Below are 17,035 nucleotides of genomic sequence, written 5' to 3'. Positions count from 1 at the left end.
AGGGAGTTCTCTGGTTAGAAAGTCAATACTATCAGATATCAACCCAAGACTAGAACACAGGACAGAGCAACCAGATGCCAACCCAGATAGGGAAATCACAAAAATAAATCAAGATAAAAAAAATGCTCAAGACAGGGAAACAGCAATGTCATTATGTAAAAGATAACAACATTGAAACAATAAAGAGGGACTAAAAAATGTAGTCATGGATCTTTCATACGGAGAGGAAGTCAAGGTGATACAAAGAAATAAAAGTTAGGTTTAAACTTAGAAAAGTAGGGTAAATATTAAGGTAACCCCAAAGGAGACTAACATTCTAAACATCAAAATAAATACAGGAAAAACATAAAGACTCAGCGAAAACAAAATCAACAATAACGAATAAGAGGAAAAGACAATATATAAACTACTCAGCACATAAAATTAAGTGGGAAAAAGAAAATAGAGAATGGCAGAATATAAAAACACGATCCATCTATATGCTGCCTACAAGAGACATGCTGCAGACTTAAAGACACAAACAAATTAAAACTCAAAGGATGGAAAAAAATATATCAAGCAAAAAACAATAAAAAAAGAACAGGAGTGGGAATATTAATTTCTGACAAAATAGACTTTAAAGTAAAATCCAACACAAAGGATAAGGAAGGACATTATATAATGATTAAAGGGACAATATACCAGGAAGATAAAACCATATTAAATATTTACACACCCAGTGACAGGGCTTCAAGATACATAAAACAAACTAACAGCATTGAAAAGTGAGATAGCCCCAAAATAATAGTAGGAGACTTCAACACATTACTTTTGGTGCAGGACAGAACATCCAGAAAGAAGCTCAATAAAGACTCAGAAGATCGAAATGCCACAGTCAACCAACTTGACCTCATAGACGTATACAGAACACTGCACCCAACAGCAGCTAAGTGTACTTTCTTTTCCAATGCACATGGAACATTCTCTAAAAAAGACCACATACTCGGTCATAAAGCAAGCCTTAACAGAATCCAAAACATTGAAATATTACAAAGCATCTTCTCTGACCATAAAGCCGTAAAAGTAGAAATCAATAACAGAAAAAGCAGGGAAAAGAAATCAAACACTTGGAAACTGAACAATACCCTGCTCAGAAACGACTGGGTTATAGAAGACATTACGAATGGAATAAAGAAATTCATAGTATCCAATGAGAATGAAAACACTTCCTACCAGAACCTTTGGGACACAGCTAAAGCAGTGCTCAGAGGTGAATTTATAGCAATAAATGTACATATCCAAAAAAAAAGGAACAATATCAAAGAATAATCCCTACAACTTGAACAAATAGAGCAACAAAAGAAACCCTGAGGCCCCAGAAGAAAGTAAATAAAAATTAGAGCAGAATTAAAGGAAATAGAGAACAGAAAAACAATTGAAAGACTTAAAAAGACCAAAAGCTGGTTCTTTGATAAAATTAACAAAATTGATAAACCCTTGGCCAAACTGACAAAAGAAAAACAGGAGAGGAAGCAAATAACCTGAATAAGAAATGAGATGGGCGCTATCATAACAGACCCAATTGAAAGAATCATATCAGATTACTATGAAAAATTGTACTCCAACAAATTTGAAAGCCTAGCAGAAATGGATGAATTATTAGAAACACACTACCTACCTAAACTAACACAGATGTAGAACACTAAATAAATCCATAACAAAAGAAGAGACTGAAAAGGTAATTAAAAACCTCCCAGCAACAACAAAATACAGCCCTGGTCCTGATGGCTTCACTGGGGAATTCTACCAAACTTTCAGAGAAGAGTTAACACCACTACTACTAAAGGTATTTCAGAACATAGAAAAGGATGGAATACTCCCAAACTCATTCTACGAAGCCAGCATATCCCTGATACCAAAACCAGAGAAAGACAACACAAAAAATGAAAATTACAGACCTATATCTCTCATGAACATAGATGCAAAAATCCTCAACAAAATTCTAGCCAATAGAATTCAACAACATATCAAAATTAGTTCACCATGACCAAGTGGGATTCATACCAGGTATGCAGGGATGGTTCAGCATTAGAAAAATAATCAATGTAATCCATCATATAAGTAAAACACAAGAAACACATGATCTTATCAGTTGATGCAGAAAAGGCATTTAACAAAGTCTAACACCAATTCATGATAAAAACTCTCAGCAAAATATGAATAGAAGGAAAATTCTTCAACATGATGAAGGGCATTTATACAAAGCCAACAGCCAATATCATCCTAAATGGAGAGAGACTGAAAGCATTCCCCTTGAGAACGGGAACCAGAGAAGGATGCCCTTTATCACTGCTCTTATTCAACGTTGTGCTGGAGGCCCTAGCTAGAGCAATTAGGCTAGATAAAGAAATAAAGGGCATCCAGATTGGTAAGGAAGAAGTAAAAGTATCTCTATTTGCAGATAACATGATCTTATACATAAAAAACCCTAAAGAATCTTCAAAAAAACTACTGACACTAATAGAAGAGTTCAGCAGAGTATCAGGATATGAGATAAATGTACAAAAATTAGTTGGATTCCTTTACACCAACAAAGAGAACATCAAAGAGGAAATTACCAAATGAATACCATTTGCAGTAACCCTCAAGAAGATAAAATACTTAGGAATAAATCTTACTAGGGACCTAACTACAAGACACTACTGCAGGAATCTAAAAGAGACCTACATAAGTGGAAACATACCTTGCTCGTGGATAGAAAGACTCAACATTTTAAAAACCCTGGTGGCATGGTGGTTAAGTGCTACGGCTGCTAACAAAGTGTCGGCAGTTTGAATCCACCAGGTACTCCTTGAAAACTCCATGGGGCAGTTCTACTCTGTCCTGTAGGGTCGCTATGAGTCAGAATCAACTTGAAAGCACTGGGTTTGGTTTGGTTTTTTGGTATTCTACTGAAAGCAATCTATGGATACAATGGAATTCCAATCCAAATTCCAGAGACATGTTTTAATGAGATGGAGAAACATCACCAAATTCATATGGAAGGGAAAGAGGCCCTGGATAAGTAAAGCATTACTAAAAAAGAAGAACAGAGTAGGAGGCCTCACACTACCTGATTTTAGAACATATTATACCACCACAGTAGTCAAAACAGCCTGGTACTGGTACAACAACAGATACATAGACCAATGGAACAGAATTGAGAATCCAGACATAAATTCATCCACATATGAGCAGCTGATATTTGACGAAGTTCCCAAGTCAGTTAAATGGGGAAAAGACAGTCTCTTTAACAAATGGTGCTGGCATAACTGGATATCCATCTGCAAAAAAATGAAACAAGACCCATACCTCGCACCATGTACAAAAACGAACTCAAAATGGATCAAAGACCTAAATATAAAATCTAAAATGATAAAGATCATGGAAGAAAAAATAGGGACAATGCTAGGAGCCCCAATACATGCCATAAACTGTATATAAAACATTACTAACAATGCACAAACACCAGAAGAGAAACTAGATAACTGGGAGGTCCTAAAAATCAAACACCTATGCACATCCAAAGACTTCACCAGAAGAGTAAAAAGATTACCTACCGATTGGGAAGACGTTTTCAGCTATGATATTTCTGATCAGCGCCTGATCTCTAAAATCTACATGATACTGCAGAAACTCAACAACAAAAAGACAAACAACCCAATTAAAAAATTGACAAAGGATATGAACAGGCACTTCACCAAAGAAGACATTCAGTCAGCCAACAAATACATGAGGAAATGCTCACAATCATTAGCCATTAGAGAAAAGCAAATCAAAACTACAATGAGATACCATCTCTCTCCAACAAGGCTGGCATTAATCCAAAAAACACAAAATAGTAAATGTTGGAGAGGTTGTGGAGAGACTGGAACACTTAGACACTGCTGGTGGGAATGTAAAATGGAGCAACCAGGTTGGAAATCATTTGGCGCTTCCTAAAAAAGCTAGAAATAGAACTACCATATGATCCAGCAATCCCACTCCTTGGAATATATCCTAGAGAAATAAGAGCCTTTACACGAACAGACATATGCACAGCCATGTCATTGCAGCACTGTTTACAATAGCAAAAAGATGGAAGCAACCAAGGTGCCCATCAACGGGTGAATGGATAAATAAATTATGGTATATTTATGCAATGGAATACTACACATTGATAAAGGACAATGATGAATCCGTGAAACATTTCATAATGTGGAGGCATCTGGAAGGCATTATGCTGAGTGATATTAGTCAGTTGCAAAAGGACAAATACTGTATGAGACCACTATTATAAGAACTCAAGAAGTAGTTTAGGGGCGGAGCCAAGATGGCAGAGTAGACAAGACACTTCCCGTCGAGCCCTCTTTACGACAAAGACCCGAAAAAACAAGTGAAATGTGTATATTTGTGACGAGCTGGGAGCCCTGAGCATCAAAGGCAAGCTTAGACAATGAACTGAGGGGCAGGGGGTGGAAAAGGCCGTTCAGAAGCAGAGAGGAGATACCGGACCTGAATCGCGGGGAGCCGTCAGGTACTATTCCCGGAGCAGTGGCGGCTGTAGCGGGCTGGTACTAGCATTCGGCCACAGTTTCCTCAGGGAGAAGCACCAGCCACACAGCCTACTCACACCTCCGGAACCTGAGGAGAATGGCGCTCTCTGCAAAAGCGAAGTACTTGTGTATATTTTACTGCGCCCCCCCACCCCCACCCCCAGGGCAGCTTCAGCCGCTGAATCTCTGGGCCTGAGATAGATCCTGGTGAGCACCTAGAGCCATCCTTCCGGCCTTGGGGAAGGAAATAATTTGCAATTGGGGGGAAAAGATAATTTGCTAGCTCCATTAACCGGGGGAGCTCAGGACAGAAGCAGCTCCTGTCCAGGCATACTGTCTGTGGACCTTGAGCACCTCTCCCTTCTGCATGGACCTGTGTGGGCCTATTTTGGGAAAATAGGCCCTTGTTGGCAAACTCCAGCCATTTCAGCTGTGCAGTAGAGAGGTGGGTGTTTGACGTTTGACATTGCTTTGCCTGTTAAACAAGGTCCTCACCTACCCACATCAGAAACCTAAGGACTGGTAGCTCCACTCAGGTCATCCAGCCACCCGTGACAGGTCCAAAGATAACTGGTACCTCCCAGTCCTTACAACCAAAAACTTTGGATACCCATGATCCCTCTGCAGAACCCACCCACCAGCACACTCTAGGGAACAGGGACGCATTTTCCTCAGAGACACTCGGAGGTTGGTTCTCAGCCCGCTACCTTGTTCACAGCATGACCCCCTGCTGCAATCAGATACCAGTATATACGCCAATCACCCCTGCCCCTTTAAGACTGTAGGACAGAGCCTGTACCACACGCTTGATCAGCTACCTGGAAACCTGAGCTGAATTCATACAAGAAAACTGAATGGACTCCTAGACTGATACACCTGATAAGAGCTCTAGCCATCTGGGGACAGGACACCAGAACTCGAAAGATGAAAATAATCAAGCTAGCTCACTCAAGCAACCCATAGGGGTATACTAAAACAAAACAAAGCAAGCAGCTACGACACAATAAGCAAGCATAAACTAATACAATAACTTATAGATGACTTGGAGACAGCAGTCAATATCGAGTCACATAAAGAAACAGACCATGATCACCTCAACAGGCTCTCAAAACAAAGAATCCAGGGATCTTCTAGATGAAAGTGCATTCCTGGAATTACCAGATGCAGAATACAAAAGTTTAATATGCAGAACCCTTCAAGACATCAGGAAGGAAATGAGGCAATACACAGAACAAGCCAAGGAACACACAGATAAAGCAACTGAAGAAATTAGAAAGATTATTCACAAACATAATGAAAAGTTTCATAAGTTGGAACAATCCATAGATAGACAGCAATCAGAAATTCAGGAGATTAACAATAAAATACAGAATTAGATAACTCAATAGAAGGTCAGAGGAGCAGAATTGAGCAAGTAGAAGCTAGAATTTCTGAACTCAAAGATAAATCACTTGGCACTAATATATTTGAACAAAAATCAGATAAAATAATTTTTTAAAAAATGAAGAAACCTTAAGAATCATGTGGGACTCTTATCAAGAGACATAACCTCCAAATGATTGGAGTACCAGGATGGGGGAGATAACAGAAAATACAGAGAAAATTGTTGAAGATTTGTTGGCAGAAAACTTCCCTGATATCATGAAAGATGAGAATATATCTACCCAAGATGCTCATCCAACTCCACATAAGGTGGATCTTAAAAGAGAGTCACCAAGACACATTATAATCAAGCTTGCCAAAACCAAAGATAAAGAGGATTATAAGAGCAGTGAGGGATAAACAAAAAGTCACCTACAAAGGAGAGCCCATAAGAATAAGCTTGGGCTACTCAGCAGAAACCATGCAGGCAAGAAGGCGATGGAATGACATATTTTAAAAACTGAAGGAAAAAAATTGCCTGCCAAGAATCATATATCCATCAAAACTGTCTCTTAAATATGAAGGTGAAATTAAGACAGTTCCAGATAAATACAAGTTGAGGGAATTCATAAAAACCAAGCCAAAACTACAAGAAATACTGAAGGGAGTTCTTTGGTTAGAAAATCAATAATATCAGGTATCAACCCAAGACTAGAACACTGAGCAGAGCAACCAGAAGTCAACCCAGACAGGGAAATCCAAAAAACCAAAGCAAGATTATTAAAAAAAAAAAAAAAAAAGCCCCAAACAGGGTAACAGTGATATTATTATATAAAAGAAGACAACATTAAAATAATAAAGAGGGACTAAGAAATATAATCATACACCTTCCATATGGAGAGGAAGATATGGTGGTACAAAGAAATAAAAGTTAGGTTTAAATTTAGAAAAATGGGTAAATAATAAGGTAACCACAAAGGAGACAAAGTATCCTACTCATGAAAATAAAATATGAGAAAAAAATAGAGACTCAGCAGAAACAAAATCAACAACAAATATGAGGAAAGGACAATATATAAAGAAAATCTACTCAGCACATAAAATCAAGTGGGAAAAAGAAACTGTCAACCACACACAAAAGAAGACATCAAAATGATAGCACTAAATTCATACCTATCCATAATTACCCTGAATGTAAATGGACTAAATGCACCAATAAAGAGACAGAGAGTGGCAGAATGGATTAAAAAACAAGATCCGTCTATATGCTGCCTACAAAAGACACACCTTAGACTTGTGACACACAAACAAACTAAAATCAAAGGATGGAAAAAAATATATCAAGCAAACAACAATCAAAAAAGAGCAGGAGTGGCAATATTAATTTCTGACAAAATAGACTTTAAAGTTAAATCCATTAGAAAGGATAAGGAAGGACACTATATAATGATTAAAGGGACCACACACCAAGAAGATATAACCATATTAAATATTTATGCACCCAATGACAGTGCTGCAAGATACATAAAACAATCTCTATCAGCATTGAAAAGTGAGATAGACAGCTCTACAATAAGAGTAGGAGACTTCAACACACCACTTTCAGTAAAGGACAGGACATCCAGAAAGAAGCTCAATAAAGACACGAAAGATCTGTAAATGTCACAGTCAACCAATTTGACCTTGTAGACATATACAGAACACTCCACCCAACAGCAGCCAAGTATACTTTTCTAGTGCACATGGAACATTCTCTAGAATAGACCACATATTAGGTCATAAAGCAAGCCTTAGCAGAATCCAAAACACTGAAATATTCCAAAGCACCTTCTCTGACCATAAGGCCATAAAAGTGAAAATCAATAACAGGAAAAGCAGGGAAAAGAAATCAAACACTTGGAAACTGAACAATACCCTGCTCAAAAAAAGACTGGATTATAGCAGATATTAAGGATGGAATAAAGAAATTCAGAGAATCCAACGAGAATGAAAACACTTCCTATCAGAACCTTTGGGACATAGCAAAAGCGGTGCTCAGAGGCCAATTTATATCAATAAATGCACACATCCAAAAAGAAGAAAGGGCCAAAATCAAAGAATTATCCCTACAACTTGAACAAATAGAAAGAGAGCAACAAAAGCAACCCACAGGCACCAGGAGAAAACAAATCATAAAAATTAGAGCTGAACTAAATGAAATAAAAAAAAAAAAATGAAATAGAAAACAGAAAAACAACTGAAAGAATTAACAAGAGCAAAATCTGGTTTTTTGAAAAAATCAGCAAAATTGATAAACCACTGGCCAAACTGACAAAAGAAAAACAGGAGAGGAAGCAAATAACCTGAATAAGAAATGAGATGGGCGATATTACAACAGACCCAACTGAAATTAAAAGTATCATATCAGGTTACTATGAAAAACTATACTCAAACAAATTTGAAAACCTAGAAGAAATGGATGAATTCCTAGAAACACACTACCTACCTAAACTAACACAAACATAGGTAGAACAACTAAATAGACCCATAACAAAAGAAGAGATTGAAAAGGTAATCAAAAAACTCCCAACAAAAAAAAAATCCCTGATCCGGATAGCTTCACTGCAGAGTTCTACCAAACTTTCAGAGAAGAGTTAACACCACTACTAGTAAAGGTAGTTCAGAGCATAGGAAAGGACGGCTTCTATGAAGCCACCATATCCCTGATACCAAACCAGGTAAAGACACCACAAGAAAAGAAAATTATAGACCTATATTCCTCATGAATGTAGGTGCAAAAATTCTCAACAAAATTCTAGCCAATAGAATTCAACAACATATCAAAAAAATAATTCACCAAGACCAAGTGGGATTCATACCAGGTATGCAGGGATGGTTCAGCATTAGAAAAACAATTAATGTAATCCACCACATAAATAAAACAAAAGACAAGAGTCACATGATTTTATCAATTGATGCGGAAAAGGAATTTGACAAAGTTCAACACTCATTCATGATAAAAACTCTCAGCAAAATAGGAATAGAAGGAAAATTTCCTCAACATAATAAAGGGATTTTATACAAAGCCAACAGCCAACATCACCCTAAATGGAGAGAGCCTGAAAACATTCCCATTGAGATCGGGAACCAGACAAGGATGCCCTTTATCACCACTCTTATTCAACATTGTGCTGGAAGTCCTAGCCAGAGCAATTAGGCTAGATAAAGAAATAAAGGGCATCCAGATTGGCAAGGAAGAAGTAAAAGTATTGGTTGGTTTTTTTTATTTGCAGATGACATGATCTTATACATAGAAAACCCTAAAGAATCTCCAAAAAAAACTACTGACACTAATAGAAGAGTTCAGCAGAGTATCAGGATATGAGATAATCATACAAAAATCAGTTGGACTCCTCTACACCAACAAAGAGAACATCAAAGAGGAAATTACCAAATGAATACCATTTACAGTAGCCCCCAAGAAAATAAACTACTTAGGAATAAATCTTACCAGAGATGTAAAAGACTTATACAAAGAAAACTACAGTATGCTTCTGCAAGAAACCAAGAGACTTACATAAGTGGAAGAACATACCTTGCTCGTGGATAGGAAGACCTAACATTATAAAAGTGTCTATTCTACCAAAAGCAATCTATACATTTAATGCAATTACAATCCAAATCCCAACGACATTCTTTAACGAGATGGAGAAACAAATCACCAACTTCATATGGAAGGGAAAGAGGCCCTGGATAAATAAGGCATTACTGAAAAAGAAGAAGTGGGAGGCCTACTTCACCTGACTTTAGAACCTATTATATCACCACAGTAGTCAAAACATCCTGGTACTGGTACAACAACAGACACATGGACCAATGGAACAGAATTTAGAATCCAGACATAAATCCTTCCACATATGAGCAGTCGATATTTGACAAAGGCCCCAAAACAGTTAAATGGGGAAAAGAAGTCTTTTTCACAAATAGTGCTGGCATAACTGGATATCCATCTGCAAAAAAAATGAAACAAGACCCATACCTCACTCCATGCACAAAAACTAACTCAAAATGGATCCAAGACCTAAATATAAAATCTAAAACGATAAAGATCATGGAAGAAAAAATAGGGACAACATTAGGAGCCCTAATACATGGCGTAAACAGTATACAAAACATTATTAAGAATGTAGAAGAAAAACTAGATAACTGGGAGCTCCTAAAAATCAGACACCTATGCTCATCCAAAGACTTCATCAAAAGAGTAAAAAGACTATCTACAGATTGGGAAAAAGTTTCTAGCTATGACATTTCTGATCAGCACCTGATCTCTAAAATCTACATGATACTGCAAAAACTCAACTGCAAAAAGACAAATAATCCAATTAAAAAATGGGCAAAAGATATAAATAGACACTTTACTAAAGAAGACATTCAGGTAGCTAACAGATATATGAGGAAATGTTCACTATCATTAGCCATTAGAGAAATGCAGATCAAAACTACAATGAGATTTCGTCTCACTCTAACAAGGGCTGGCATTAATCCAAAAAACACAAAATAATAAATTTTGGAGAGGTTATGGAGAGACTAGAACACGTTAGACACTGCTGGTGGGAATGTAAAATGGTACAACCACTTTGGAAATCGATTTGACGCTTTCTTAAAAAGCTAGAAATAGAACTACCATACGATCCTGCAATCCCACTCCTTGGAATATATCCTAGAGAAATAAGAGCCTTTCCACGGACAGATATATGCACACCCATGTTTATTGCAGCACTGTTTACAATAGCAAAAAGATGGAAGCAACCAAGGTGCCCATCAACAGATGAATGGATAAATAAATTATGATATATTCACGCAATGGAATACTACGCACTGATAAAGAACAGTGAGGAATCTATGAAACATTTCATAACGTGGAGGAACCTGGAAAGCATTATGCTGAGTGAAATTAGTCAGTTGCAAAATGACAAATATTGTGTAAGACCACTATTATAAGAACTTGAGAAATAGTTTAAACTGAGAAGAAAACATCCTTTTATTGTTATGAGAGGGGGTAGGGAGGGAGGGTGGAAGAGGGGCATTCACTAATTAGATAGTAGATAAGGACTACTTTAGGTGAAGGGAAAGACAGCACACAATACAGGGGAGGTCAGCACAACTGGACTAAACCAAAAGCAAAGAAGTTTCCTGAATAAACTGAATGCCTTGAAGGCCAGCATAGCAGGGGCAGGGGTCTGAGGACCATGGTTTCAGGGGACATCTAAGTGAACTGGCATAATAAAATCTATTAAGGAAACATTCTGCATCCCACTTTGAAGAGTGGCGTCTGGGGTTTTAAACGCTAGCAAGCAGCCATCTAAGATGCATCAGTTGGTCTCAACCTACCTGGATCAAAGGAGAATGAAGAACACCAAGGACACAAGGCGATTACGAGTCCAAGAGACAGAAAGGGCCACATGAACCAAAAACTACATCATCCTGAGACCAGAAGAAGTACATGGTGCCCGGCTACAACAATGACAGCCCTGACAGGGAACACAACAGAGAACCCCTGAGGGAGCAGGAAAGCAGTGGGATGCAGACCCCAAATTCTCATAAGACCAGGCTGAATGGTCTGACTGAGACTAGAAGGACCCCGGTGGTCATGACCCCCAGATCTTCTGTTGGCCCAGGACAGGAATCATTCCCGAAGCCAACTCTTCAGGCATGGATTGGACTGGACAATGGGTTAGAGAGAGATGCTGGTGAGGAGTGAGCTTCTTGGATCACGTGGACACTGGAGGCTATGTTGGCATAGATGAGAGGGTGGAGGGGGTTAGAAGGTGGCGAAATGGACACAAAAAGAGAGACTGGAGGGAAAGAGCAGGCTGTCTCATTAGGGGGAGAGTAATTGGGAGTGTGTAGCAAGGTGTATATGGGTTTTTATGTGAGACTGACTTGATTTGTAAACTTTCACTTAAAGCACAAAAAAATTATTAAAAAAAATAGTTTAAACAGAGAAGAAAATATTCTTGGATGGTTACGAGGGTGGGGAGGGAAAGAGGGAGGCGTTATTCACTAGATAGTAGACAAGAACTCTTTTAGGTGAAGGGAAAGGCAACACACAATACAGGAGAGGTCAGCACAACTGGAGTAAACCAAAAGTTAAGTAGTTTCCTGAATAAACTGAACACTTTGAAGGCCAGAGTAGTGGGGAGTAGGGGGGGGTAATCTGGGGACCATGGTTTCAGAGGACATCTAAGTCAATTGCCATAATAAAATCTATTAAGAACACATTCCGCATCCCACTTTGGGATCTGGGGTCTTAAACACTATCAAGCGGCCATCTAAGATGCATCAATTGGTCTCAACCCACCTGGAGCAAATGAGAATGAAGAACACCAAAGATACAAGGTAAGTGTGAGCCCAAGAGTCAGAAAGGGCCACATAAATCAGAGACTACATCAGCCTGAGACCAGAAGAAATAGATAGTGCCCGGCTACAACCGATGACTATGCTGACAGGTAACACAACAGAGAATCCCTGATGGAGCAGGAGAGCAGTGGGATGCAGACCTCAAATTCTCAGAAAAAGACCAGACTTAATGGTCTCACTGGAACTAGAAGGATCCCAGAGGTCATAGTCCCCAGACCTTCTGTTAGCCCAAGACTGGAACCATTCCCAAAGCCAAGTCTTCAGACAGGGATTGGACTGAACTATGAGACAGAAAATGATACAGTGAGGAGTGGGCTTCTTGGCTCAAGGAGACACATGAGACTGTGTGGGCAGCTCCCGTCTGGAGGGAAGATGAGAAGTCAGAGGGGGACGGAAGCTGGCTGAATTGACACAGGGAATACAGGGTGGAGAGAAGGAGCGTGCTGACTCATTAAGGGGAGAGCAACTAAGAGTATGTAGCAAGGTGTATATAAATTTTTGTATGAGAAACTGACTTGTAAACTTTCACTTAAAGCACAATTAAAAAAAAAAAGTACAAAGATTTTTATGTAAGAATTAAAACCCACTTTGAAATACGGCATCTGAGGTCTTAAATGCTAACAAGCGGCAATCTAAGATGCATCAATTGGTCTCAGCCCATCTGGATCAAAGGAGAATGAAGAACACCAAGGTCACACGATAACTAAGAGCCCAAGAGACAGAGAGGGCCACGTGAACTAGAGACTCACATCATCCTGAGACCAGAAGAACTAGATGGTGCCCGGCCACAACCGATGACTCCCCTGACAGGGAACACAACAGAGAACTCCTGAGGGAGCAGGAGAACAGTGGGATGCAGACCCCAAATTCTCATAAAAAGACCAGACTTAATGGTCTGACTGAGACTAGAAGAATCCCGGCGGTCATGGTCCCCAAACCTTCTTCTGTTGGCCCAGGACAGGAACCATTCCCGAAGACTACTCATCAGACATGGAAGGGACTGGACAGTGGGCTGGAGAGAGATGCTGATGAAGAGTGAGCTACTTGTATCAGGTGGACACTTGAGACTGTGTTGGCATCTCCTGTCTGGAGGGGAGATGGGAGGGTACAGAGCGTTAGAAACTGACAAAACGGTCACGAAAGGAGAGACTGGAGGAAGGGAGCGGGCTGACTCATTAGGGGGAGAGTGAATGGGAGTGTGTAGTGAGGTGTATATAAGCTTATATGTGACAGACGGACTTGATTTGTAAACTTTCACTTAAAGCACAATAAAAATTATTTTAAAATAAAGAAAAAAAAAAAGAATTAAAACAACAACAGCCAAATCCATTGCCATTGAGTTAATTCCAACTCATAGCAGCTCTATAGGACAGAGTAGAACTGCCCCCATAGGGTTTCCAAGGAGCAGCTGGTAGATCCAAACTGCTGACCTTTTGGTTAGCAGCCAAGCTCTTAACTACTGTGCCACCAGGGCTCCAATGTAAGAATAGTCAGTACTCAATGACCATGTAAATCATGTTTTCTGAAGACTGTTTAATGATGTGGGAAAACAGTCATGACATTATGTTAATAGAAACAATAATGAAACGACCGCATTGAAATACACATATAAAATAGAAATGAAAGTGAAGGAAATAATCCATATGTTAGTAATTTCGTCTAGAATTTGAGGTGACTTATTTCTTTCCTTATGCATTTCTAAATTTTTCTGAATTTTCTGCAGTGAACATGTATCATGAAAAAAAAGGTGTGTTTTTGTACCTGAAAGGATCTTCTATGTTTTCTGTTTGACTCTGCCTGAATTCATAGGGAGGGCCCCACAGGAGTTATGGTTGAGGGATGGAATCCTAGGAGAGGTTTTTCCTCTCCAAGCCACAGGAGCCTGTCTGTAGCTTTGTAGTCACTGCCTCACCAAACGGGAGCCAGAGGTGAATGCTTCTTTGCCTGTGTCTTTGCCTCCAGTGTCGCCTCTATGACCTCCGGGCAGACAGGGAGGTCGCCATCTATTCCAAGGAGAGTATCCTGTTTGGAGCATCCAGCGTGGACTTCTCACTCAGTGGTAAGTTTTATATTTCAGAAACTTTCCTAGGATTGTAAAACTGGACCTGAATGAAAGCAAGCTTGCTAACAAGCTTCCCATCAACTAAACTTCCTGTGCACAGATATGCTAATATCTGTGCTAGCACCAGGACCTCTGGTGGCCCAGTGGCACAGCTAACTGAAAGGTCAGCAGTTGGAACCTACAAGCAGTTGTGTCTGGAAAAAGATGTGGCAGTCTGCTTCCTCAAAGATTTGCCACCTTGGAAACCCTACGGGGCAGTTCTACTCTGTCCTATAGGGTTACTGTGAGTAGGAATTTACTCAACGGCACAGTTTCTTAGGTTTTTTTGGTTTGTTTTTGGTGCTTGTGCCAGTTTTCCTCCACTGTGTTTCTTGCCCCACACTTGGCCCATCCCTGCTTTGAGACAGTAAGCACCCTGCCTGCAGCATATCTGCCCAGCCTGATTCATTGTGCCCCACCTAATGCTGCTCTTCAAGGCCGTGATGTATCCGAACCTCACATCTGCAACACCCTTGCACATTTCCTCCCCACGTGGGAAACGGGACTTTTATCGGTGGTGAGGGGGTAAACAAGAGTCCATTTTCAATGTCCTGAAGCTCAAGGCACCTCTGCCCCCACAGCTGGGGAGGCTGCTAGTGAAGGTAAAGGCAGTGCTGATAGGCTGGGTCTCTGAACCATTCATTTTCCCCAAACACACCCCCTTAGACTGTCTCTGTGCTTTTGTGCACACATGCTGCATTCTGCCTGGACATCTTTCTCCCATCTCTGCATGACAAACTCCTACTCCAAAATTTTGTCTCTGCAGTGCCTTTCTTGATCCCTCTTCCTCTAGGATCCTATAGCACTTTACGCATACATAAGCACTTAGATTATGGCTCTTACACGTGGTGCTACGACAGCTTGTGTCTGTTCCCCACCACCTCCACAGTGGGCAGGGACTATGCTTTCTCCTCTTTGAATCTCTAGGGCAAAGCACAGTGCCTGGCACACAACATTACCATTGCTACCATTGAGTCGATTTCAATTCATGGTGACCCCAGTCATATCAGAGTAGAACTATGCTCCACAGAGTTTCAAAGGCTGCTTTTTCAGAAGTGGATTGACAGGCATTTCTTCCAAGGCACCTGTGGGTGGACTCAAATCTCCAGCCTTTCAGTTAGGAGCCAAGCATGTTAACCATGTGCAGCACTCAGGGATGCCTGGCACACATCGTTGTTGTTAGGTGCCATCGAGTCGGTTCCGACACAAAGAAGCCTGATGTACAACAGAACAAAACACTGTGTGGTCCTCCGTCATCCTCAGAATTGTTAGGCCCAGTGTTGCAGCCACTGTGTCAATCCATCTCATTTCGGGTCTTCCTCTTTTTCACTGACCAAGCATCATGTCCTTCTCCAGGGACTAGTCCTTCCTGATAACACGTCCAAAGCATGTGAGACAAAGTCTCGCCATCCTTGCTCCTAATTAGCATTCTGGCTATACTTCTTCCAAGACAGATTGTTCCTTCTTTTGGCAGTCCATGATATTTTCTATATTCTTCACCAACACCATAATTCAAAGGCATCAATTCTTTTTCAGTCTTCCTGATTCATTGTCCAGCTGTCACACGCATATGAGGTGACTGAAAACACCATAGCTTGGGTCAGGTGCACCTTAGTCCTTAAAGGGACATCTTTGCTTTTTAACACATTAAAGAGATCTTTTGCAGCAGATTTGCCCAGTGCAATGTTTCGATTAATTTTTTGACTGCTGCTTCCATGGCTGTTGATTGTGGATCCAAGTAACATGAAATTCTTAACAACTTCAGTCTTTTCTCTGTTTATCATGATATTGCTTATTGGACCAGCTGTGAGGATTTTTGTTTTCTTTATGCTGAGTTGTAATCCATACTGAAGGCTGTGGTCTTTTATCTTCATTAGTAAGTGCTTCAAGTCTTCAGCAAGGAAGGTTGTGTCATCTGCATATCACAGGTTGTTTATGAGTCTTTTTCCAATCCTGATGCAGCATTCTTCTTCATATAGTCCAGCTTCTCAGATTATTTTCTTAGCATACAGATTGAATAAGTATGGTGAAAGGATACAACCTTGATGCACACCTTTCCTGACTTGAAAACACGCAGTATCCCCTTGTTCTGTTCAAACGACTGCCTCTTGGCCTAAGCACAGGTTCCTCATGAGCACAATTAAGTGTTCTGGAATTTCCATTCTTCCCAATGTTATCCATAATTTGTTATGATCCACACAGTCGAATGCCTTTGCATAGTCAATAAGACACAGGTAAACATCTTTCTTGTATTCCCTGCTTTCAGCCAGGATCCATCTGACGTCAGCAATATCCCTTGTTCCATGTCTTCTTCTGAATCCAGCTTGAATTTCTGGCAATTTCCTGTCAATGTACTACTGCAACAGCTTATGAATGATCTTCAGCAAAATTTTACTTGCATGTGATATTAATGATATTGTTCGATAATTTCTGCATTCTGTTGGATCACCTTTCTTTGGAATGTGCTCAAATACGGATCTCTTCAAGTCGGTTGGCCAGGTAGCTGTCTTCCAAATTTCTTGGCATAGATGAGTGAGCATTTGCAGCACTGCATCCATTTGTCGAAACATCTCAGTTGGTATTCCGTCAATTACTGGAGCCTCATTTTTCATTAATGCCT

General features: G+C 39.9%; 1 protein-coding gene across 5 annotated transcripts in view; it reads left to right on the top strand.

Moving 5' to 3' along the window:
- Positions 1–17,035, top strand: part of GNB5 (G protein subunit beta 5) — a 99,442-nt gene that overhangs the window by 76,509 nt on the left and 5,898 nt on the right. For all 5 annotated transcript variants that reach the window (XM_049905163.1, XM_049905159.1, XM_049905161.1 and 2 more), the window contains one exon: positions 14,277–14,373. In XM_049905163.1, the coding sequence (XP_049761120.1) occupies positions 14,277–14,373 (97 nt within the window). The remainder of the gene's footprint in view (positions 1–14,276; positions 14,374–17,035) is intronic.

This window comes from Elephas maximus, chromosome 12, assembly GCF_024166365.1.
Source record: "Elephas maximus indicus isolate mEleMax1 chromosome 12, mEleMax1 primary haplotype, whole genome shotgun sequence".
Taxonomy (NCBI): domain Eukaryota; kingdom Metazoa; phylum Chordata; class Mammalia; order Proboscidea; family Elephantidae; genus Elephas; species Elephas maximus.
Note: the sequence above shows the minus strand (reverse complement) of the source record. Positions and strands in the feature narration are given on the sequence as shown.